At 47.2% G+C, this 22,411-nt stretch overlaps 1 protein-coding gene across 1 annotated transcript in view; it reads right to left on the bottom strand.

Annotated features, from left to right (window-relative positions):
* The window catches only part of utp20 (UTP20 small subunit processome component), a 148,413-nt gene that overhangs the window by 33,661 nt on the left and 92,341 nt on the right, over positions 1-22,411 (bottom strand). The window contains exons 34-44 of the mRNA XM_086009734.1: positions 21,330-21,467; positions 19,951-20,090; positions 18,234-18,322; positions 15,950-16,224; positions 15,358-15,497; positions 12,623-12,779; positions 8,984-9,082; positions 5,600-5,767; positions 4,030-4,196; positions 2,139-2,286; positions 633-749 (exon numbers count right to left, since the gene is read on the bottom strand). Of these exons, the coding sequence (XP_085865860.1) occupies positions 633-749; positions 2,139-2,286; positions 4,030-4,196; positions 5,600-5,767; positions 8,984-9,082; positions 12,623-12,779; positions 15,358-15,497; positions 15,950-16,224; positions 18,234-18,322; positions 19,951-20,090; positions 21,330-21,467 (1,638 nt within the window). The remainder of the gene's footprint in view (positions 1-632; positions 750-2,138; positions 2,287-4,029; positions 4,197-5,599; positions 5,768-8,983; positions 9,083-12,622; positions 12,780-15,357; positions 15,498-15,949; positions 16,225-18,233; positions 18,323-19,950; positions 20,091-21,329; positions 21,468-22,411) is intronic.

Here is a 22,411-nt window from a genome sequence, read left to right as displayed (position 1 = left end):
AATCTACTTGAACACACACCTAAATGTGCAATGCTTTGTAAAATACTTGTCAAATGTACTTACTTGACAATTCAAAAAAAAAGGAAAAAATAAAAATAACACATTGGGGTTGTTAGATAGAATTAGAGTATTTACAACACAGATCCATGCTCTATGCCGGTGTTTCTGCTCCACACGAGCCTCCTCCCACCCCTCTTCCTCTCACCCCATCAGCATATCTTTCTATTCCTTTCTCCCTCGTGTTTATCCAGCTTCCCCTTAAATGTATCGACACTATTCTCCTCAACCACTCCCTGTGGGAGCGAGTTCCACATTCTCACCACTCTCTGGGTAAAGAAGTTTCTCCTGAATTCCCGATTGGATTTATTAGTGACTGTCTTATATTGATGGCCCCTAGTTCTGGTCTCACCTCAAGTGATACATGTAATTTTACACAAGGAAACATATTTTAAACCAACCAAAAGGATTATTAGATTGCAATCCTGAAATTCAATGTAAATATTAAAAACAAAAAGAAAATCCAAATGATTAGGATATAACGGATCATGGTTAATATTCCATTTAATATTGTGATTTGTGAGCAATACAACATGAGCTGAAGCAGTAAGTGTACAACAGTGAACGGCGCTCACCTTTATGTGCATGGACTGAAGGCAGTCTATCAGCACCTGCACAAACGGGTCAATCATTGCCAAAATGTGTTCTTCTGAAGAATTCACCTTCGATCTCTTCAAGCTCATGTGCAGCAACTGGGACAAGACAAAAGAACACTGGTGGGCAGCTGTTCCACGTGAATAAAAGAGTGAATTTATCTTTCTACCCACAAACATGGTGTGAAACCTTCCAGGCAACAAGATGGCTTTAGAATGCAGAGTGCTTGCTGACAGTCACGTTGGATGTGGGTGTGGAGTCACGTGTCGGCCCAGGCTGGGTACGGACGGCAGGTTACTCTCCTCTGAAGGACATCAGTGAAGCAGGTGGGGGGGGGGGTGGGGGGGTTTCAACCATCCGGCAGATTTCACGGTCGATTTTTCTGGTACTAGACCACAAATTGCCTGATTTATCAATTTCCAATTACACAACTTGCCACAATATCAGCCAAGAAGCTCAATTCCACCCAGCACAGATTGGTCCACTTGATAGTCACCCCTGCCAATGAACTCAATATCCACCACTGGCGCACTGCTGCTGCAGCGGGGGCTGGAAGCACTGCAGCAACTTGCCAAGATTAAGTCAACAACCCCTTCAGAATATAGGAACAGGAGGAGGCCATTCAGCCCCTCAGGCCTGTTCCGCCATGCAATTAGATCATGGCTCATCTGTATCTCAACTCCATTTTATCCATCTTGTTTCCGTAAGCCTTAATACCCTTACCTAACAAATATCTATTAATCTTAGTCTTGAAATTTTCAATTGACCTCCAGCCTCAAGTTTTTTTTTTTTTTTTTAAAAAGGGAGAGAGTTCCAGATTTCCACCACCCTTTGTGTGAGGAAGTGCTTCCTGACATCACCCCTGAACGGCCTGGCTCTAATTTTAAGGTTCTGCCCCCTTGTTCTGGACTCCCCCCACCAGAGGAAATAGTTTCTCTCTATCCACCTGATCGAATCCTTTAATCATCTTAAACACTTCAATTAGATCACCCCTTAATCTTCTAAACTCAATGGAATACAAGGCTAGACTATGCAACCTGTCCTCGTAATTTAACCCTTTTAGCCCCGGTATACTTCTAGCCCCCAAGTTCTCCAGCTCCCAGCTCCACTAACATGAAGGACAAGAGCAGTGATGTTCATGGAAGCATCATCACCTCCAAGTCACACACTATCCTGACTTGGAGGCAAGTCTCCGTTCCTTTGCCGTTGTTGGGTCAATATCCTGGAATTCCCTGCCTGTCACCATCGTGGGAAATTCGCTACAAGGACTGTAATAGCTCGAGAAGGTCCACCGCCACCTCATCAGGGCAAGTCGGGCTGGGCGGTACGTGTGGCCTTGCCCATGTCACCCACAACGAAAGAGCAAATTAAAAAAGGGGCTTTTAGGTCCTTCAATGGCCATTCTGAATGAACATTCCCGTCAACGAACAGAGACAAACTTCTGAAATCGTCCAATCACCGAATGAGCAGAAACTCCAATCACTTACCCGCAGCCCGGTATCGACCAGGATGTGCATGTTGGTCTTCAGGCTGATGGCAGCTTTCTCTCCCTGGCGAGTCGGGGTGGGGGCCAGTAAGAGGCAGCTCTGGGGCTTCAGACTGGAGCGTGATTGGTCAGGCTTCTTGCGTTTACCCCTTTAGCAAAAACATTGTAAGGAATTACATAGAATTTTACAGCAGAGAAACAGGCCATTCGGCCCAACGGTTCCATGCCGGTGTTTATGCTTCACACGGGCCTCCTCCACCCTACTTCATCGAACTGTAACTCCCTCATGTGTTTCTCTAGCTTTCCCTTAAATGAATCTACGCTATTTGCATCAACCACTCCATGCAGTAGCAAGTTCCACATTCTCACCACTCGAACATCGTCAATGAACATTTAATCTGGACAAAATATTGATTCTCGAAACATGCAGAAATGCAGGTGCGGGTTTAACCAGCAAGTCGTGGGCTACCCCATCACATCCCTGTTACCTCTTGCTAGCAATTGCAATTTGAGAACTCCAGGTGCCTCATCAGTGTAGGTAAGTGCAGTGCAGCCACAGCTAGAATACTGCGTGCAGTTCTGGTCACATTACAGGAAAGATGTGATTCCACTAGAGAGGGTACAGAGGAGATTTACGAGGATGTTGCCTGGGCTGGGGAATTTTAGCTATGAGGAAAGATTGGATAGGCTGGGGTTGTTTTCTTTGGAACAGAGGAGGCTGAGGGTGAGGTGTATAAAATTATGAGGGGCCAAGATAGAGTGGACAGGAAGGACCTATTTCCCTTAGCAGAGAGGTTAATAACCAGGGGCAGAGATTTAAAGTAATTGGTAGAAGGATTAGAGGGGAGTTGAGGAGAACTTTTTTCACCCAGAGGGTGGTGGGGGTCTGGAACTCACTGCCTGAAAGGGTGGTAGAGGCAGAAACCCTCATCACATTTAAAAAGTACTTGGATATGCCCTTGAAGTGCGGTAACCTACAGGGCTACGGACCAAGAGCTGGAAAGTTGGATTAGGCTGGAGAGATCTTCTTTGGCCTGGACAGACACGAATGGCCTCCTTCTGTGCCGTAAATTTCTATGATTCTATGAACAAGCTACAACACAGACAGATCTCCACTCCCGCGGGACCCAGCTGTGTGTTTCTGGAACATGAAGTCCGTGACCGCCTCAACTTCAGGACAAGACGTTTTATGCGCCGATACTGAAAAGGTAACAAAATGCTCGGGAGCGAAATAATCAGTTATTTCAGACCGTCAAGTGTAAAGGTTTTGAACAAATATTTCTTCAAAGATACAGGGCTGCAGGGAGAGGGATTAGGAGAAATGTCTTTATGAAGTGTGAAGTGCTTTGCCACAGGGAGGGGCTGAGGCAGAGACCATTGCATTCTTTAGTGGGCGTCGCAGCATTTATTGCCCAGCCCTAATTGCCCTCGAGAAGGTGGTGGTGAGCCACCTTCTTGAACCGCTGCAGTCCGTGTGGTGAAGGTGCAATGTCTCGCTGGGCCACTTCAGAGGGCAGTTAAGAGTCGACCACATTGCTGTGGATCTGGAGTCACATATAGGCCAGACCGGGTAAGGACGGCAGATTTCCTTCCCTAAAGGACATTAGTGAACCAGATGGGTTTTAATGACAACCCGGTAGTTACTGGTCACCATTACCGATACTAGCTTTCTATTTAATTAACTGAATTTAAATTCCCCAGCTGCCGTGGCGGGATTTGAACTCACGTCTCTGAATCTGAAGCAGAGGAAAATACAGGAACAGTGGGATTTGTTCTGGATTGCTGGTAACCCACAGGGAATTCTCACCTGATCAGCATTATGTAGCCTCAATAAATATTATTTTAAACTGCTCTACTCTCTCAAATAGCCGTCTAAATGAACAGTTGCTCACTTGGTCCTCTTTGCCATCAATGGTAAGCTCTCCGTCACCAGACCATGGCTCAGTAAAAGGATGGAGTCGGCCGTCATTTCCTTATTCAGCAATAAGCCAGACACGATACGCCGAAATGTTTCATGGACCTTGCGAGCTTGCTTAAGAATGGTTGTGTTCTCCAATATCTGAAAATATAAAATCACACACACACAGCAATTATATAACAGCTTCAATGTAGCAAAATTACCCACCGTGTTTCACAGGAACGTAATCAGAAAAAAAACTAAAACCGAGCCGAAATAGGAGATATTAGGACAGGTGACTAAAAGCTTGGTCAATGAGATAAGTTTTAAGCAGAATTTTAAAGGAAGAGAGAGGAGAGGTGGAAAGTCGGAGAGGTTTAGGGTAGGAATTCCAGAGCTCAGGGCCTTGGCAGCTGAAGGCACGGCCACCAATAGGGGGGTGAAGGCTGAACAAGAGGCCAGAATTGGAGGAGCGCAGAGATCTCGGAGGGTTGTAGGGCTGGAGGAGGTTACAGAGAGATAGGGAGGGGCGAGGGCAATGGAGGGATTTAAACATAAAGACACAACTTGCATCTATATAGCGCTTTTCATGTCCCTAAGACATCCCAAAGCGGTTCACAGCCAATGAAGTATTTTTGAAGTGTAGTCACTGCTGTTAGAGAGAAACTAGGAATGAAGCATAAGAGTGAAACACTGCACTAAAAAAAAATGTGCAATATAGTCTACTCCTCATAACTGAATCGTCTTTCACCAAAACATTTGAATTATCTAATCATTTGGTCACTCTCTTCCATCAACATTTAACACCATTAATTACCACGTCAATTGGAACATAGGAACAGGAGGAGGCCATTTAGCCCCGCGAGCCTGTTCCGCCATTCAATGAGATCATGGCTGATCTATGGCATAACTCCATCTACCTGTCTTTGCCCCACATCCCTTAATACCTTTAACAAAAATCTATCAATCTCAGATTTAAAATTAACAATTGATCGAGCATCAACTGCCGTTTGCAGAAGAGTTTTCCAAACTTCTACCTCCCTTTGTGTGTAGAAGTGTTTCCTAATTTCACTCCTGAAAGGTCTGGCTCTAATTTCTAGACTATGCCCCCTAGTCCTAGACTCCCCAACCAGCGGAGATAGTTTCTATCTACCCGATCAGTTCCACTTAATATCTTGAAAACTTTGCCCATTCAATTTTACCATGTCAACTGTAACAGTGTCATTGCAGGCTCCGGCCAACTGATGATGGCCCAGTGGAGCCAGTTTCTTAAGTTTCTCTCCCCAACTCCATCTTGAATATTAAAACAACTTGAACTCAACCACTGACATGGGCAGTGCCACAGAAACCGGACTAGCATTCAGTAAAAAGTAGCAATGTCGCACTGTAGTATCCGATTATACGGGCTCAATCTATACAAATGGGGTGAATGAGAAACTACAAAAGATGTTGATTGACCAATGGAAATGCACCAGTGACTGACACAGCTATATCCCAGCGCAGATAGATTACGTCACGAGAAAGGAGAGCGGGTAATTAGTTGCCAACTACCGCACTGACTTTACCTCTTTCAGTGGAAGGATCAGCTTAGTAACTTGTGCCTTTCCCACAACCTGAGCCAGAATCTCGTAGGAGTCGTAGCTCTTGCTCCTCCTCGCTTCCATCACTTTGCTTAGGATCCCCTTCACTTCCTTCTCTTCAGCAATTTCACCAAATAACTCCTGGTTAAAAATCTAGAGAGAGAATTATTTTACACTGATTATAACATTTCTTAATTTCAGCACAATAGTTGTTTTTTTTAATTAATAACACCACTAATGCAACCAGAAACAGTACTGGATGCAGAATTCATCATGACCCGGAATTTGCAGTGGGTAATTTCCCCTTTGAAACTGACCGCAATTTCAGGATGTAGCGCTGTGCATCCTAACGCACAAGTCCTGAAGCTGCGGTCAGTCATTCACCGCTCCGACACTGGCTGCGCTGTGGACCCATCCCGCCCCGACACTGGCTGCACTGTGGACCCCCTCCCCACTCCGCTCCGACACTGGCTGCGCTGTGGACCCCCTCCGACACTGGCTGCGCTGTGGACCCTCTCCGCCACTGGCTGCACTGTGGACCACCCCCTCGCCCCGCTCCGACACTGGCTGCGCTGTGGACCCACCCCGCCCCGACACTGGCTGTGCTGTGGACCCCCTCGCCCCGCTCCGACACTGGCTGCACTGTGGACCCCCTCCGGCCCGCTCCGACACTGGCTGCACTGTGGACCCCCTCCGCCCCGCTCCGCCACTGGCTGCGCTGTGGACACTCCCCCGCCCCGCTCCGACACTGGCTGCACTGTGGACCCCCTCCCCCCCGACACTGGCTGCGCTGTGGACCCTCTCCGACACTGGCTGCGCTGTGGACCCCCTCCGACACTGGCTGCGCTGTGGACCCCCTCCCCCCCCGACACTGGCTGCGCTGTGGACCCCCTCCCCTGCGACACTGCCTGCGCTGTGGACCCCCTCCGCCCCGCTCCGACACTGGCTGCGCTGTGGATCCCCTCCCCCCCGACACTGGCTGCGCTGTGGACCCCCTCCCCTGCGACACTGCCTGCGCTGTGGACCCCCTCCGCCCCGCTCCGACACTGGCTGCACTGTGGACTCCATCCGCCCCGCCCCGACACTGGCTGCGCTGTGGACCCCCTTCCCCCCCCCGACACTGGCTGCGCTGTGGACCCCCTTCCCCCCCGACACTGGCTGCGCTGTGGACCCCCTCCAACACTGGCTGCGCTGTGGACCCCCTCCACCCCGCTCCGACACTGGCTGCGCGGTGGACCCCCTCCGCCCCGCTCCGACACTGGCTGCGCTGTGGACCCCCTCCCCCACCCCGACACTGGCTGCGCTGTGGACCCCCTTCCCCCCCGACACTGGCTGCGCTGTGGACCCCCTCCAACACTGGCTGCGCTGTGGACCCCCTCCACACCGCTCCGACACTGGCTGCGCGGTGGACCCCCTCCGCCCCGCTCCGACACTGGCTGCACTGTGGATCCCCTCCGCCCCGCCCCGACACTGGCTGCGCTGTAGACTCCATCCGCCCCGCCCAGACACTGGCTGCGCTGTGGACCCCCTTCCCCCCCCCCGACACTGGCTGCGCTGTGGACCCCCTCCAACACTGGCTGCGCTGTGGACCCCCTCCACCCCGCTCCGACACTGGCTGCGCTGTGGACCCCCTCCGCCCCGCTCCGACACTGGCTGCGCTGTGGACCCCCTCCGCCCCGCTCCGACACTGGCTGCGCTGTGGACCCACCCACAGTGTAATCGGGGAAATCAGTGAAATTGATGAAAACGTGGGTTTTTCCGCGGTAATATCGCTGTTAAATACCCCAGTAAATGTTAAGCCTTGTTGGATTAGGTGTAATTGGGGTTTTAACAGCGTGTTGCTAAACAACTGTTCTGGGCCTGAAAAACTAATTTTAATTTTGTGGAGTGTCAAATTTATCCATAATAAAAATTATAATTTTTTTAGAAACTTTAAAAAACATTTTTTTTATATATATATATTTTTTTAAGTTTGTTTATATTTATTTCAGGTTTACCTTGTCCCCATGTGAGAGCCTCAATCTTTGTTTTGCTCTCTAACAATTTTAAAACATCAGAATAAAATAAAAGCAGCTTCTTCACCCCTGGCTCCCGGGCTGCGAGAATTCTGCATTGTGAGTGGCTGCTTAGACAGCTTGTTGATGTCACAGCAGAGCGCACTAAGGATTCCCCACTCTACTGCACTGATCTCAATTGAACGTCGAAATAGCCAAACTTCTCGCCACAGAGATAGCTTTTAAAAGAGAAGTGGATAAATATTTGAAAAAGAGAACATCAAAAGGGCACGAGGAAAGGGCAGTATAATGCGGCTAAGGGGATAGCACAGACGTATATTAAGGGAATCAAGGGATATGGGGATAGAGCAGGAAAGTGGAGGTGAGGTAAAAGATCAGCCATGATCTTACTGAATGGCGGAGCAGGCTCGAGGGGCCGAATGGCCGACTCCTGCTCCTATTTCTTATGTTATGTTCTTATGTGATGAGCTAAATGCTCTCATCTTCGAAAAGCAAAATTGTTGAATTTAGAAGTGATCTGTGACAAGGTGTTAGCCATGGTTCAGTGGGTAGCACTGTTACCTGAGTCAGTAGATCAAGTTCAAGTTCTACTCCAGATTTTTGAGCTCGTAATCTAGGCTGACACTTCAGTGCAGTACTGAGGGAGTGCTCACAGAATCCCCACAGTGCAGATAGAGGCCATTTTGGCCCATCGAGCCTACACTGACACATATCCCACCCTATCCCCATAACCCCACGTATTTAATCCCCTAACACTAAGGGTCAATTTATCATAGCCAAATCAACCTAACCCGCACATCTTTGGACTGTGGGAGGAAACCGGAGCACCCGGAGGAAACCCACGCAGACACGGGGAGAATGTGCAAACTCCACACAGACAGTCGCCCGAGGCCGGATTTGAACCCGGGTCCCTGGCGCTGTGAGGCAACAGTGCTAACCACTATGCCAGCGTGCCCCCCTGCTGTGCCGTGCTGCACTGTCAGAGGTGCCGTCTATCAGATGAGACATTAAACCGAGGCCCCATCTGCCCTCTCTGGTTGATGTAAAAGAGCCCATGGTGCTATTTCAAAGAAGAGCAGGGGCCAATATTTATCCCTCAATCAACATCACTAAAACAGAATATCTGGTCATTATCATGTTGCTGTTTGTGGGAGCTTGCTGTGCGCAAATTGTCTGTCCTGTTTCCTACATTACAACAGTGACTACACTTCAGAAGTGCTTCATTGGCTGTAACGTGCTTTGGGACGTCCGGAGGTTGTGAAAGGCGCTATAGAAATACAAGTTCGTTCTTTCTTCCCTTATTACGTGCTGGTACGTGAATGCATTGTAATAACCTCAGTGACTAAACTCTTACCGCAATTAGGATGTCCATACAGGGGTCCAAATCTCCGCTGTTGAGTTTAGACACGAGACTCTTTAACAGCATGTAGACTGTGTAGGTCAAAACATGAACCTAGCAAGACGGAAAAGAGGTGTTACAAAGTGAACAGAAATGACCATACGCGGTCTGGGAACTGAGTGTTTTATATCTCCACAGTTGAGGTAACAGAAAATTACGTCAGGAATTTCAATGTGAGGCCCTCAATAATGTTAAGTAAAACCTATTTTGTATTCATTCATTGGAAGTATAATGAACAGTGAGGAGGATAGTGATAGACTTCAAGAGGACAGACAGGCTGGTGAAATGGGAGGACACGTGGCAGATGAAGTTTAGCGCAGAAAGTGTGAAGTGATACATTTTGGTAGGAAACATAGAAGCATAGAAGATAGGAGCAGGAGTAGGCCATTTGGCCCCTCGAGCCTGCTCCGCCATTCAATGAGATCATGGCTGATCATCCAAACTCAGTACCCTGTCCCTGCCTTCTCCCTATATCCCTTGATCCCTTTAGCCTTAAGAAATATATCCAACTCCTTCTTGAATATATTTAATGAATTGGTCTCTACTGCCTTCTGTGGTAGAGAATTCCACAGGTTCACCACTCTCTGGGTGAAGAAATTCCTCATCTCTGTCCTAAATGGCTTACCCCTTATCCTTAGACTGTGACCCCTGGTTCTGGACTCCCCGACCATCGGGAACATCCTTCCTGCATCTAGTCTGTCTAGTCCTGTCAGAATTTTATAAGTTTCAATGAGATCCCCTCTCATTCTTCTAAACTCCAGCAAGTACAAGCCCAATCGACCCAATCTCTCCTCATACGTCATTCCGGCCATCCCAGGTATCAGCCTGGTGAATCTTCGCTGAACTCCTTCCATGGCAAGAACATCCTTCCTCAGATAAGGCGACCAAAACTGCAAACAATACTCAAGATGTGGTCTCACCAAGGCCCTGTACAACTGCAGCAAGACATCCTTGTTCCTGTACTCAAACCCTCTCGCTACGAAGGCCAACATACCATTTGCCTTCTTAACCGCCTGCTGCACCTGCATGCTTACCTTCAGCGACTGGTGCACAAGGACACCCAAGTCTCGTTGCACTTCCCCTTCTCCCAATCTATTGCCATTCAGATAATAATCTGCCTTCTTGTTTTTGCCACCAAAGTTGATAACCTCACATTTATCCACATTATATTGCATCTGCCATGCTTCTGCCCAATCACCCAACCTGTCCAAATCATCCTGGAGTTTCTCGGCATCCTCCTCACAACACACACGCCCACCCAGCTTTGTGTTGTCTGCAAATTTGGAGATATTACATCTAGTTCCCTTGTCTAGATCATTAATATATATTGTGAATAGCTGGGGTCCAAGGGCTGATCCCTGCGGTACCCCACTAGTCACTGCCAGCCACTTCGAAAAAGACCCATTTATTCCAACTCTTTGCTTTCTGTCTGCCAACCAGTTTTCTATCCAAGTCAATACCTTGCCCTCAATCCCATGTGCCTTAACTTTACACGCTAATCTCTTATGCGGGACCTTATCGAAAGCCTTCTGAAAGTCCAAATACACCACATCCACTGGTTCTCCCTTATCTATTTTACCAGTTACATCCTCAAAAAATTCCAGATTAGTCAAGCACGATTTACCTTTTGTAAATCCATGTTGACTTTGTCCGATCCTGTCACTGTTTTCCAAGTGCTCTGCTATTACATCTTTTATAATGGACTCTAGCATTTTCCCCACGACCGATGCCTGTAATTCCCCATTTTCTCCCTACCACCTTTTTTGAATAGGAAAAACGAGGAGAGGCAATATAAACTAAAGGGTACAATTCTAAAAGGGGGGGGGGGTGCATGAAGAGAGAGACCTGGGGGTATATGTGCACAAATTGTTGAAGGTGGCAGGGCAGGTTGAGAAAACGGTTAATAAAACATACGGGATCCTGGACTTCATAGAGGCATAGAGTACAAAAGCAAGGAAATTATGATGAACCTTTATAGAACACTGGTTCAGCCTCAACTGGAGTATTGTGTCCAATTCTGGGTACCGCACTTTAGGAAGGATGTGAAGGCCTTAGAGAGGGTGCCGAAAAGATTTACGAGAATGGCTCCAGGGATGAGGGACCTCAGTTACGTCGATAGACTAGAGAACCTGGGATTGTTCTCCTTAGAGCAGAGAAGGTTGAGAGGAGATTTGATAGAGGTGTTCAAACTCATGAAGGATCTAGACAGAGAGAAACTGTTCCCATTGGCGGAAGGGTCGAGAACCAGAGGACACAGATTTAAGGTGATTGGCAGAAGAATCAAAGGCGACATGAAGAAAAACTTTGTTACGCAGCGAGTGGTTATGATTTGGAATGCACTACCTGAGAGGGTGGTGGAGGCAGATTCAATCGTGGCTTTCAAAAGGGAATTGGATAAGTACCTGAAGGGAAAAAATTTGCAGGGCTACGGGGAAAGGGCAGGGGAGTGGGACTAGCTGAAGTGCTCTTGCAGAGAGCTGGCACGGGCTCGACGGGCCGAATGGCCTCCTACTGTGTTGTAACCATTCTATGATTCTTTGATTCCGATTCTTTTAAGCTACAATGGACGACAGGAATGTCATCCCTACGGTATTAGAAATCTGCTAAAAGGGTAACTAAAGGTTAAAAACATTCTTTATTTTATCTCTATTTTACTCTTCAAATACTGGGATAATTTTACCCTGCGTCATTCCTGAGCTGGAGCCCTCCCTAGCAGCAAGCAAACCAGGGGACACGGGATCACAGCACCGTAGCGGCGATCCTCTCGCCCACGATCACCCCTAGTGAGGTTCTGTGCCGGGAGCGGAGTTTTGCCAATCAGATCAGCCTGCGAGTGACGGAGGGCGAGTAATATCAGCTCTCAGTGCCATTCCAGTAAAACCGATCGATAATATGACTCTTCAAATATAAGATACCCCCGCTGCAAGTCACTGGGCTGGTAATACAAAGCAAAGAGCACCACACCGATGAGGAAACCACGCACGCCGTACTTCGGCAGCACCTTCCAAACCCACGACCTCTTCCACCTAGAAGGACAAGGGCAGCAGACACATGGGAACACCACCACCTCCAAGTTTCCCTCCAAGTCACACACGCCATCCTGACTTAGAAGTATATCGCCGTTCCTTCATCGCTGGGTCAAAATCCTGGCACTCCCTCCCTAACAGCACTGTGGGAGCACCTTCACCACACGGACTGCAGCGGTTCAAGAAGGCAGCTCACCACCACCTTCTCGAGGGCAATTAGGGATGGGCAATAAATGCTGGCCTTCCAGCGACGCCCACATCCCATGTAAGAATAAAAAAAAAACTATTGCCAAAATTCAGAAAACACCAAACAAACTGGGTTTCCAACAATATTTGGACAGTTTATTCTTACAAGTAGAACTACCACATGGAGTAGTTGAGGCGAATACCATAGATGCATTTAATGGGAAGCTAGATAAACACACGAGGGAGAAAGGAATAAGAAGGTTATGCTGATAGGGTGAGGTGAAGACTGGTGTGGAGCATAAACACCGTTTCTGTGCTGGACATTTAATGTAACTGCAGGCCCAATATTAATGCAACACTTCAGTAACACGACGCACGTTACCTGATAGCCCTTGGTTAAAGCCGACTGCATCTCTTTGAGAAGGTACAGAAGGTATCCTGCACCCAAAGTCTCGATTATTTTGGTCAGCGTATTGCGGGCCACATCTCGGATCTCCTGCGCTCGGTTTCTCAACAGCATGCAGACTTTAATGAGGATGCTGGGACGGAGAGAGGGGAAAACAAAACCTGTAAACGTACAATTAACCATTTCTTTTCCATCTCCTGCCCACTCTCTCCTCAGGTTCGACATTCACAGACATCACTGATGAACAGATACTTTTACTCAACTTTCTACAGACTGCGACCTAGAACCAGGGGTCACAGTCTCAGAATAAGGGGTCGGCCATTTAGGACTGAGATGAGGAGAAATTTCATCACTCAGAGGGTGGTGAATCTTTGGAATTCTCTACCTCAGAGGGCTGTGGATGCTGAATCGTTGAGTATATTCAAGATTGAGATCGATAGATTTTTGGACTCTAGGGGTATCGAGGGATATGGGGATCGGGCAGGAAAGTGAAGATCAGGTCGATGATCAGCCGTGATCTTATTAAATGGCGGGGCAGGCTCGAGGGGCTGTATGGCCGACTCCTGCTCCTATATATGTTCTTATAATATATGGAGCAGTAACTGTAGCTAAAATGGACAATCTCCACTGATAGATTTTTGTTGAGTAAGGGTACAGGAAACTTTGTGTTATCCGGAGACTAAATGTCCGGCAAGCTCGAGCCACCGGCAAAAATCAGGAGCCGTTTTTTTCCTTTTCATTTCTTTTTTTTTCCCCAGTCAGGCACTGCAAGGTCTGTAGCTATAGCAACAGCTTCAGCTAGAGACGCTTGCAGCTGCAGCCGACTGTTTAGAAGCTGTTGCTAAGCAACAGTGTTTGTTGTCAGATACGGAGATGAAAACCTCCGTATGCTTCAACATTAGAGCTGGAGTGTCCGGCAGTTTTGAGGGAACGGCAACAGTTCGGTCCCGTCGGTGCCGGATAGCACAAAGTTTCCTGTATTAAGGAATATGGAGCAAAGGTGGGTAAATGGGACTGAGGTGAAGATCAGCCATGATCTCACTGAATGGTGGAACAGACTCGAAGGGCTGAATGGCCTACTCCTGCTCCTATTTCTTATGTTATGACAGAATCTGGTAGCATCTATTGCATTATATAATAGTCAAAGGATAACCAAATCCAAAATGATCAACTAAAACCAAGAGATTAACACTCAGAATTTCATTCATTGGTAGCAAAGATCAGTACCTCTGCAGCACTTCGATTCTGGGGCTCACAATAATATTATATGTACATATATGTATTATATATACACTGGAACATAAAATAGTTATTTCTTCAAGGTTAGACCACATTTGGAGTACTGTGCACAGCTCTGGTCTCCATATTATCAACAGGATACGGAGGCATCGGAGAAGGTGCAAAAAGATTTACAAGGATGATACCAGAACTGAGAGGTTATACACATCAGAAAAGATTGAACAGGCTGGGGCTCTGAGGGCGACTTGATAGAGGTCTTTAAGATTGTGAAAAGGTTCGAATGTGGAACTCGCTACCACAGGGAATGGTTAAGGTGAACAGCAGCGATGCATTTAAGGGGAAACTAGATAAAGACATGAGGGAGAAAGGAATAGTTTTATGTCTGCTGTATAGTTAGCTTCTCCTTTCCCAACTCCAGGAATTTACTTGAATAAATCTTCCCCACCCCCCCAGTGTAGGGAAAAATGTAGGAAGTATGATTAATAAATTTGCAGATGATACAAAAATTGGCCGTGTGATTGATAGTGAGGAAGAAAGCTGTAGACTACAGGAAGAGATCAATGGACTGGTCAGGTGGGCAGAAAAGTGGGAAATGGAATTCAATCCGGAGAAGTGTGAGGTAATGCATTTGTGGAGGGCTAACAAGGCAAGGGAATACACAATAAATAGTAGGATACTGAGAAATGTAGAGGAACAGAGGGACCTTGGAGTGCATGTCCACAGATCCCTGAAGGGAGCAGGACAGGTAGATAAGGTGGTTAAGAAGGCAGACGGAATACTTTCCTTTATTAGCCGAGGCACAGAATATAAGAGCAGGGAGGGTATGCTTGAACTGTATAAAACACTAGTTAGGCCTCAGCTAGAGTACTGCGTGCAGTTCTGGTCACCACATTACAGGAAAGATGTGATTGCACTAGAGAGGGTACAGAGGAGATTTATGAGGATGTTGCCAGGACTGGAGAATTTTAGCTATGAGGAAAGATTGGATAGGCTGGGGTTGTTTTCTTTGGAACAGAGGAGGCTGAGGGGAGATCTTATTGAGGTGTATAAAATTATGAGGGGTCTAGATAGAGTGGAGAGGAAGGACCTATTCCCCTTAACAGAGAGGTCAATAACCAGGGGGCACAGATTTAAAGTAATTGGTAGAAGGATTAGAGGGGCTTTGAGAACATTTTTCACCCAGAGGGTGGTGGGGGTCTGGAACTCACTGCCTGAAAGGGTGGTAGAGGCAGAAACCCTCATTACATTTAAAAAGTACTTGGATATGCACTTGAAGTGCGGTAACCTACAGGGCTACGGACCAAGAGCTGGAAAGTGGGATTAGGCTGGATAGTTCATTAACGGCCGGCACGGACACGATGGGCCGAATGGCCTCCTTCTGTGCTGTTTCTATGATTCTAAATGCACATAGTGAATAAATTCACACTCCGTCGCTGCAGTGTTGAATGTTGAATACAGCTGTGCTATTATACCTGGGTAAATTAGAATCCATGGTTTCCTTGGGAAGAGTCTGCATCAGTGTAACCATCGTAAATGCTATAGGAATACGCACCAACTCCTCATCATTCACTATTTTTGATTTCACCAACTTGTGCTGCTCATCTCTTTTTACCTGTTAACAAAAAAATAAACTTGAGTAACAGAGATACCCGAATATAGAGAAAGGGGAGGGGGAAGAGAAGGGGGGAGCAAGGGGGGGGGGGGGGAAGAGAGAGAGAGAGGGGGAGGGGAGGGGGGAGAGTCAAGGGAGGGAGAGAGAGAGGGGGGGAGGGGGAGAGAGAGAGAGGGGGAAGGGGAGGGGGGGAGAGAGAGAGAGAGAGAGGGGGGAGGGGAGGGGGGAGAGAGAGTCAAGGGAGGGAGAGAGAGAGAGAGAGAGAGAAAGAGAGAGAGAGAGAGAGAGAGTCAAGGGAGGGAGAGAGGGAGAGAGAGAGAGACGAGGAGGAGAAGGACAACTGATAAAAGGGAGAAATGAGAGAGATCGAGAGGGGAAGGAGGAGAGAGAGTGACAGGCAGAGATGGGGGAGTGAGAGAAAATGAGTTTATAAGAGAGTTTTGCCCAGAGACCTTTGCAATTAAGCAGTTCTGCAGCTTGGGCAGGATGCTGTTGGTGACGGTCCCTTGAATGTGCTGAATTAGATTCTCCAGGTCCTGCTTATTCCTGGGCTGAGGAGTGAAGGGTTTCTTCGCCTCCTTCGTTGGGACACCTTCTCCCGCAGCCCCATCCTCAGGCACTGCACCATCTTCATCTAATGTCGCTGCAGATTCTCCCTTCTCTTCATCAACATCGTCTTCCAATTCCATGGCTTCAGCCACATCTTCCTCCGCTCCCTTTATGGCATCTACAGGGCAGAAGGAGATGCTCTCGGATTCTATATGCTTCAATAAAGACCACTTTATAAACCCCCTGCTCAAAGACACCTTCTCTTTAAAATATTTAAATACATTTTCTGACCTGTTTTGGGTAAGATCCACATTATGCAAGTTGCATTCCTCATTTTGAAAATTATTGGTTTGTTGTATAGTCACAGACACCAGGTAGGGCAGTTAACGCACACACGCTAATTTTTATCAACAAGTGATTACAAAAATTAACACCGTGGCCTGGAGTTTCCGCATGATTTCCGCCGAGGTACCAGTGTAATCTGGGCGGAATCCAATGACAGAGCGCTTAAAAATCGTGGAACTTTAATCATAAGTGAATTACGTCCATAACCATTTTACGCTGGAGTTTCCGCGATTTTTTTCCACTGGTTCGAAAGTCCCTTCACCCAAAGCAGGCTCCACCCACAAACTGGCCACCTCCCCAGATTGGAATGGCGAGTTTACGACGATTGCCCCAGTTCAGTGGAGTTTATCACACTCCGTCCAGAATCTCAGGTGCACAGGTACCTGTGGTCACATGAATCCAACGTTAATCACCTAACCGGCAGTCAATTGAAGCCTGACCCAAGTCTGTTTCTCCTGCTCCTGCAATTACTTTAAATTCAGTTTAACAACAACAACTTGTATTTATATAGCGCCTTTAACGCAGTATAAGGTCCCAAGGCGCTTCACAGGAGCGTTAGAAGACAAAGAATTTGACACCGAGCCACATAAGGATAAATTAGGGCAGGTGACCAAAAGCCTGGTCAAAGAGGTAGGTTTTAAGGAGCGTCTTAAAGGAGAAATGGTGTGGAGATGCCGGTGTTGGACTGGGGGTGGACAAATGTAAGAAGTCACACAACACCAGGTTATAGTCCAACAGTTTTATTTGAAATCACAAGCTTTCGGAGCGTTGCTCCTTCGTCAGGTGAAGTGGAGAGATGCATAAAGACACAGCTTATATAGTCAGAGAATAATGCCAGATGATTACAGGTAATCTTTCTAACTGCCATTTATCACACCTCGGCAGAGAGATAATCACAGCAATCAAAGGTGTGAATGGTGTCCAAACAGGTCAGTCAGGAAAACATTACATCAAAGAACAATGAGGTGGGGTCACAAGGGGTCAAATGTTGCAGATGCTGGGGTCTGTATGAAAAACAAAAAACAGACAAAGGTGTGATAAATGGCAGTTAGAAAGATTACCTGTAATCATCTGGCAGTATTCTCTGACTATATAAGCTGTGTCTTTATGCATCTCTCCACTTCACCTGACGAAGAAGCAACGCTCCGAAAGCTTGTGATTTCAAATAAAGCTGTTGGACTATAACCTGGTGTTGTGTGACTTCTTACATTAAAGGAGAAAGAGAGGTAGCGAGGCGGACAGGTTTAGGCAGAGAATTTCAGAGTTTAGGGCCTAGGCAACAGAAGGCACAGCCACCAATGGTTGAGCGATTATAATGGGATGCTCAAGAGGGCAGAATTGGAGGAGCGCAGATATCTCGGGGGGGATTGTGGGGCTGGAGGAGGTTACAGAGACAGGGAGGGGCGAGGCCATGGAGGGATTTGAAAACAAAGATGAGAATTTTGAAATCGAGGCGTTGCTTAACCGAATGTAGGTCAGCGAGCACAGGGGTGATGGGCGAGTTAGGACAAATTAGTTTATATTGAGTCAATTAATCTGTCTGCCCTCCTCTGCTGTAGGTCAATTAGTTTAAAGTTGAAGAATGACTCATTTCCTGGCAATCCCATTGCTCTGTGAATCTGGTGGCTGTCCTACTCCAGTCACAAATCGATTACGCTGATTGATTGCGCTCATTGATGGGAGATTTTACATTTGGGCTCATCCAAATGTGTCTGCGCTGAAACTGGGGCCTAACTTCACCTCGGCAAAAATGGCGGTCGGTGTCCAGCGCACTCTGCCGACTGCGCTCCGAGCGGAAACTCCAGGCCTGTGTTCTAAATAGGCGGATTTTTAGACACCTACTTTCATCTTCAGTTGTCTGAACCGCTTCAAACTCCTTCCACAGGCTCGCTGGGTCAAAGTGAAAGGCTTGCAGCACGGACATTAGCAAACTGTTTGAGAGAAAATTAACAGCACAAAGTAAAGAGCACAGAATTGGTGTGGGAAAAATTCACACATTTATAGGGTCTGTTTTAACAGAGAGAAATATAAAAATGAACCAGTTTCTACATCTTTAGTTACTGGCAGCACTCAATATTGTGGGGCATTTACAGAACACCTGCCAAACAATGGCTGAGGGCGTTACACTCGATTCACAAAGTAATCTTGAAGCACACTAACGCTACTCAAGGCCAGAGCGATCTCCTGGACTAGCTTTGATCCCCTAGGGGGCCAGAGAGGAATTTCCCTCACCCCCTCAAATTGGCCTGGGGCTTTATCTATTTTTTGGCCTCTCCCAGGAGATGAAGCTGGGTGGGCGTTGTGTGCTGTGAGGAGGATGCCGAGAAACTCCAGGATGATCTGGACAGGTTGGGTGACTGGGCAGAAGCATGGCAGATGCAATATAACGTGGATAAATGCGAGGTTATCCACTTCGGTGGCAAAAACAGGAAGGCAGATTATTATCTGAACGGCAATAGATTGGGAGAAGGGGAACTGCAACGAGACCTGGGTGTCGTTGTGCACCAGTCGCTGAAGGTAAGCATGCAGGTGCAGCAGGCGGTTAAGGAGGCAAATGGTATGTTGGCCTTCATAGCAAGAGGATTTGAGTACAGGAACAAGAATGTCCTGCTGCAATTGTACAGGGCCTTGGTAAGACCACACCTTCAGTATTGTGTGCAGTTTTAGTCGCCTTATCTGAGGAAGGATGTTCTTGCAATGGAGGGAGTGCAGCGAAGATTCACCAGACTGATACCTGGGATGGCAGGAATGACGTATGAGGATTGGGTCGATTGGGCTTATACTCGCTGGAGTTTAGAAGAATGAGAGGGGATCTCATTGAAACGTATAAAATTCTAACAGGGCTAGACAGACTAGATGCAGGAAGGATGTTCCCGATGGCGGGGGAGTCCAGAACCAGGGGTCACAGTCTAAAGATAAGGGGTAGGCCATTTAGGACAGAGATGAGGAGGAATTTCTTCACCCAGAGTGGTGAACCTGTGGAATTCTCTACCACAGAAGGCAGTTGAGGCTAATTCATTAAATATATTCAAGAAGGAGTTAGATATATTTCTTAAGGCTAAAGGGATCAAGGGATATGGGGAGAAAGCAGGGACAGGGTACTGAATTTGGATGATCAGCCATGATCTCACTGAATGGTGGAGCAGGCTCGAGGGGCCGAATGGCCTACTCCTGCTCCTATCTTCTATGTTTCTATGACATGGTCTCGATGTGGGGCGGAGAGCAACGTTCCCTTTAAGCTGCGTGGCCGCGCTCCAGGGGCATGCGCGGTATTTTGAAGGTGCCGCACGGTCCCCCAAAAAATTACAGGGAACACTGGTGGAGAGTCTATATACAGTATTGTTATCGCAGTTGCGTGGGACAGGCCGGATGGACCAGAGGGTCTTTTCCTGTCCGTCATTCTTCATATGCAAATGCTTTATCGTACTTAAAAAAGAACGAGCCTCAGAGCGAGTGTTAAGCCGTCTTGCTTGTAAACAAAAAAAATAAAAACGTTGAAGAACTATTCATTAATTTGCCCGCATTGTTCACCACTCCAGACCAGCTTCCATGTACTCACCTGACTGCCAGTTTCTGATTGATCTGTCCAGTCTGCAGAACGTGAATGTAGCGTTTGAGGTGATAAATATACTGCGACCACGCCAAATGCTTGCAGGCAGCTCCAACAAGTTCCACAGAAGCCGAGGTCATGTTCTCATACTGGAGAATTTTGTAATGAAAAAGATAAGCAGAAGAGAGTGAAACACAACTGAATAACATCCATTTTAGCAGTCTTATGTTTGGTTGGAAGTTATAGAATAGAATTGAATCTTACAGCACAGAAGGCAGCCATTCGGCCCATCGTGCCTGTGCCAGCTCTTTGAAAGAGCTCTCCAATTAGTCCCACTCCCCCCTGCTCTTTCCCCACAGCCCTGTAAATTTTTCCTTTTCGCGTATTTCTCCAATTCCCTTTTGAAAGTTACTATTGAATCTGCTTCCACCGTCCTTTCTGGCAGCGCGTTCCAGATCACAACTCGCTGCGTAAAGAAATGTCTCATGTTGCCTCTGGTTCTTTTGTCAATTACCTTAAATCTGTGTCCTCTGGTTACCGATCCCCCTCCTGCCACTGGAAACAGTTTCTCTTTACTCTATCAAACCCTTCATGATTTTGATCATCTCTATCATATTATGCTGGAGTTGTATAAAGCTCTGGTCAAACCACATCTGCAGCACTGTGTTCCCCGCCCCCTTTCCTGTGGCTCTGCTGTTGCTTGAAAGCTGTTGAATCTCTGACATCTTCCAGTTCTGATGAAAGGTGATTGATCTAAAACGTTGACTCTGTTTCTCTCTCCACAGGTGTTGCCTGACCTGCTGAGTATTTCCAGCATTTTCTGTTTTTATTTCTGGAGTAACTGGGTTCAGTCCTGGGCCCCGCCCCTCAGGAAGGAGGGGGAGCAGCGCAGATTCACCAGAATGATACCGGGGATTAAAGGGTTAAATTCTGAGGACAGGTTACACAGACTAGGCTTGTATTCCCTCGAGTTTAGAAGATTAAGGGGTGATCTAATCGAGGTTTTTAGAATGATTAAAGGAGTTGACCGGGTAGAGAGAGAGAGAAACTATTTCCTCTGGTGGGGGGGGGAGTCCAGAACAAGGGGGCAGAACCTTAAAATTAGAGCCAGGCCGTTCAGGGGTGATGTCAGGAAGCACTTCTTCACACAAAGGGTGGTGGAAATCTGGAACTCTCCCCCCCACAAAAAGCTGTTGAGGTTGGGGGTCAATTGAAAATTTCAAAACTGAGATTGATCGATTTTTGTTAGGCAAGGGTATAAAGGGATACAGAACCAAGGTGGGAAATGGAGTTAAGAGACAGATCAGCCCTGATCTAATTGAATGGTGGGACAGACTCAAGGGCTGAATGGCCTCCCTGTTCGTATGTGGCGCTAATCCAGCTCTTACCTTCAGCATGTTCTCGCTGAACAGTGTGGAAGTCGCGTACGGCAGGATGTAGTTCATCAACGATTTAGAGGACAGGACGATTTTCCCCTCATCAAGCTGCTTCGCGAGCTTTTTCAAGGCACGAGCTCTTCTGTGAATCTAAACATCCAAGAGGAAAAAGTATCAGGACCTCTGCACCTTGCTCAATCCCGCCAGTTATAAATTAAAACGGTGCGAGTCGCAAAGGCTGAGCCTGGGATTTTGTTTTGTTCTGGTCATGTGGGCGACACGGGCAAGGTCGTATTGATGGCCAGTCTCTTGTTGCCCTGAGGTTATTAAAGGTCAACCACGTTGGTGTGAGACTGGAGTCACATATAGGCCCAGACCGGGTAAGGACGGCAGACTTCCTTCCCTAAAGGGACATCAGTGAACCAGCTGGGTTTTTACGACAATCCGACAGCTTCATGGTCATTTTATCAGGTGCCAGCCCACAAATTACCAGAATTATTGAATTCAACTTCACAATTCTGAAAAGATTGGACGGAGCAGATAGAATCAGACCACTTCCCGGAGTTGAGGGGTCGAGAACGAGCGGCCATAGATACAAGATAAAATGTGAGCGATTTAGAACAGGGGACAGCAGAGACTTCTTCACAGTGTGTCGGGAGGCTGTGGGATTCACCCCCACAGTTAGTGAGTGAGGCAGATTAGATTGGACAGGAGGATGCAGGAAAGGGGGTTGAAGGGCATGGGAAGAGGGCGGGTAAACGGGATTAGAACTATTTGCTTGTGTAGAGGGTAAACGCCAACACAGACTGGTTGGACCGAATGGCCTGTTTACTTGTTGTAACTTCTGTGTATTTCTATACATAACTTTGCCATGGTGGGATTTGAACTCACGACTGCCGGGATACTAGTCCAGTTCTATAACCACTTTACTACTGTACTCTCAGTTATTAGTATAACAGCAAGATATTAGCAGGCATCTTCACTCACCCTGCAGTCTAAGAAAGGGTTATGATATTCCTCTGTCTGCTATTTTAGCCAAGGCCGTTACCCATTTTAAAATAGCAGACAGACGGATATTATACAGACAGGTCAAG

The sequence above is a fragment of the Somniosus microcephalus genome, chromosome 16, assembly GCF_052327205.1.
Source record: "Somniosus microcephalus isolate GS21.2 chromosome 16, FLI_Smic_1.0, whole genome shotgun sequence".
NCBI lineage: Eukaryota > Metazoa > Chordata > Chondrichthyes > Squaliformes > Somniosidae > Somniosus > Somniosus microcephalus.
This window is presented reverse-complemented; position numbering and strand designations above follow the sequence as displayed.